This window comes from Arachis duranensis, chromosome 9 (assembly GCF_000817695.3).
Source record: "Arachis duranensis cultivar V14167 chromosome 9, aradu.V14167.gnm2.J7QH, whole genome shotgun sequence".
Lineage (NCBI taxonomy): Eukaryota > Viridiplantae > Streptophyta > Magnoliopsida > Fabales > Fabaceae > Arachis > Arachis duranensis.
This window is the reverse complement of record NC_029780.3, coordinates 105,704,546-105,707,422: the sequence shown is the minus strand read 5'-3', so window position 1 is coordinate 105,707,422 and position 2,877 is coordinate 105,704,546. Positions and strand designations below refer to the sequence as shown.

General features: G+C 42.7%; 1 protein-coding gene across 1 annotated transcript; it reads right to left on the bottom strand.

Moving 5' to 3' along the window:
• Positions 1-272: 272 nt before the first annotated feature.
• Positions 273-857, bottom strand: LOC107466607 (uncharacterized). The gene has a single exon (XM_016085602.1). The coding sequence runs from the start codon at positions 855-857 to the stop codon at positions 273-275; it is 585 nt and encodes a 194-aa protein (XP_015941088.1).
• Between the last annotated feature and the right edge of the window lie 2,020 nt (positions 858-2,877).

Sequence of the window (2,877 nt, the reverse complement as noted above, 5' to 3'; positions counted from 1 at the left end):
AAATAATAAGCCATAGAAATATAATAGGCACGAGGCATTAACAGTAACACAGATTAAATTTCTACATTAGGCATAAGTCATAAGTCATACAAATAGGTCGGAACCAAGATTAACACAAACACACGAAAGGAACTAACAGTAACACCCGAAAGCGTAAATTACTACAAGAGAATAAAAAATTCAAAAAAGTAGAAGCACACAGACTAGAAATCCTATGAACTACCAGCAACGGTGGAGCCTCTCTGGGGGCAAGACCTACGCGTGTGCCCAGGCTATCTGCATAGCCCGCACCGCTTGGGTCGGTTAAGGTCGGCCTCATCCATGTTGTTCTGGATTCTGGTAGACCTCGGTCGGCCATCACGACAATGCCTCAAGCGAGGGTCCGGAATAACGGTCGGACCGTCATAAGGTGGCGAAAGTCCCTCCAGTATTGGCGGCACGAAACCCATCTGGTACACCCTGAACACCTTCTGCATGGTGTAGACCTCGTCGACATAGATAGACCAGTTAAGCCGTGACTGGGCACAATATGCAATCGCATGGCAACATGGGTAATTGAGAGCTTGAAAGTATCCACAGTCGCATGTACGGTGCTGGAGGGAAACTCGGTACGTCCCAAGTGAAAAGCTCCCGGTGGGCGTCGTCTCGGCAACGGTGTACTCAGACTGGTGTCTATCGAACAAGGTGATAGTGAAACATCTGGAGTCTTTCAAGTTGCGCTCCATCGCCTTATAAAAGACTGGCAGAACTTGGCACCACTGGCCAATTGAGTCTCTGCCGTCTGACCACGAATCACAAACAACTCCGCTAGCCGACCATATGTGGACTTGACTAGGGCAGTAACCAGAAGATTCCATGTACCCTTAAGAACAAAATTAACACACTCAGATATATTGGTCGTCATGTGACCAAACCGTCTGCCACCATCCTGGTGCTGAGTCCACTTATCGTATTCTATTCTGTTTGCCTAATCACACATTGCCAAATTCTCAGTCTGCATTATATCAAACCAATAGTGAAACTCTACCTCAGTCTTTGCATAAGCAGCGTTCACAAGCAAACGCTTTGCATCCGTGCCCTTGAAACTGAGTGCGAAGTTAGCTGCAACATGCCAAATACAAAATGCTCGGTACACAAGCGGGGGTAACCACCCACTGTTCGGGTTCTCTAGTGCAGCCTTGATGCCATTGTGCCTATCTGAAATGACCAGTATCCCCTGTTGCGGAGTCACATGTTGCCGCAGGTTGGTTAGGAAGAAAGACCAAGACTCGGCATTTTCCCCCTCCACGAGACTGAAAGCAATAGGCAAGATGTTGGAGTTCCCATCTTGAGCGATGGTCAGGAGCAAAGTCCCTCCATACTTGCCATACAGATGAGTACCGTCTATGCTTACCAATGGCTTGCAATGTCGGAAAGCTTCAACACAAGGAGGAAACGTCCAGAAAAGACGATGAAAGTACACTGTTGACACAACCACAATAGGGATCTTGTAGAACAGCTTCTTCACCCACTTTGTGCCACCCGCAGCCAACTTCTGTAGTATACTGCTCTTCAGATCCAACAGTGTATCAGATGACCTGACAAAAACACTCAACGGTTCTCTGTCTATAAACTTCACACCGTGCCTCTTACTCTTTTTTATTTTTCCAACATGATGCACTAACACCAAAAAGCTCTCTTCACTATCCATTCCTCAAGTTATGAATGAATGAGAATGACACTCTACACAACTTGTTGGGTATATATAGGCATCTTCCCATCAATCCACATTGTTCATAATCCGCTAGAGTGTGTAGCGGATTATGAGTGTAGCGCCATTTGGTCATAAACCGCTACAGGGTGTAGCAGTTTATAAGTAACTCAGCCCTCAACGTAATCTGCGATACCCTGTAGTGGATTACGTGCAATTGGGTTTCGCTACAGAGTGTAGCGGATTATATATAGTTGTGTTTATTGCATTTGCGTCTGGAAATTGCCAATGTGGTATATGCGTAAAGGTTTTGCTCCTTCATTTTATTTGCGTAAATTGCCCAAAAAAATTATATATATATATATATTTATTTATTGCATCATATATTTATTTTTTCTTAATTTCTGAAATTAAGTGTAGTGTTATTTAGTTAATTTTATTTTAATTTTTTTGTTCAATTTTTTTCATTTATTTTGAAATTTGCTTATCTTAATTAGTTAGTTGTTTATTTCATTTCTTTACACAGGTTACTTCACAGGGAATTCTCTATACTCTGACGTAGAGAGTTCCATCTTTTCTTGTCTTCTGTCTATTTATAAGCAGGAACAGGGACAAAAAACCTCTGTTAGACTTTGATCCTGAACCTAAAAGGATTTTCAGGCAGCATTTACAATAAGCAAGACTGTACAAGGCTGTAGAGTCCATTATGGATCATAATAATGCTATTAATGCCAATGTGGCAAATCCAGTTGGGAATGAGCAACCCAGAAGAGTGCTTGACTCGTACACTGCTCCTAATGCAGAGCTTTATGGAAAAAGCATTGTGGTGCCTCCTACAGCTGCAAACAATTTTGAATTGAAGCCTCAACTTGTCACTCTTGTGCAAAAAAATTGTCAGTATCATGGACTTCCTCATGAAGACCAAAATTAATTTATCTCTAATTTTCTGCAAATTTGTGATTCTATGAGGACCAATGAAGTGAATCCTGAGGTGTACAAACTCATGCTCTTCCCATTTGCTGTGAAGGATAGAGCAAAGCTGTGGCTAGATTCTCAACCCAAGGAGAGTCTGGATACTCGGGATAAGGTGGTCACTGGATTTCTGACCAGATTTTTTCCACCACAAAAGCTGACTAGGCTGAGGGTGGAAGTTCAGACTTTCAGACAGAAAGAGGGAGAGAACCTTT

What these genes read in the sequence shown, in the direction of transcription:
- LOC107466607 (XM_016085602.1), bottom strand. Translation starts at nt 857, where the DNA reads ATGGAATCTTCTGGTTACTGCCCTAGTCAAGTCCACATATGGTCGGCT.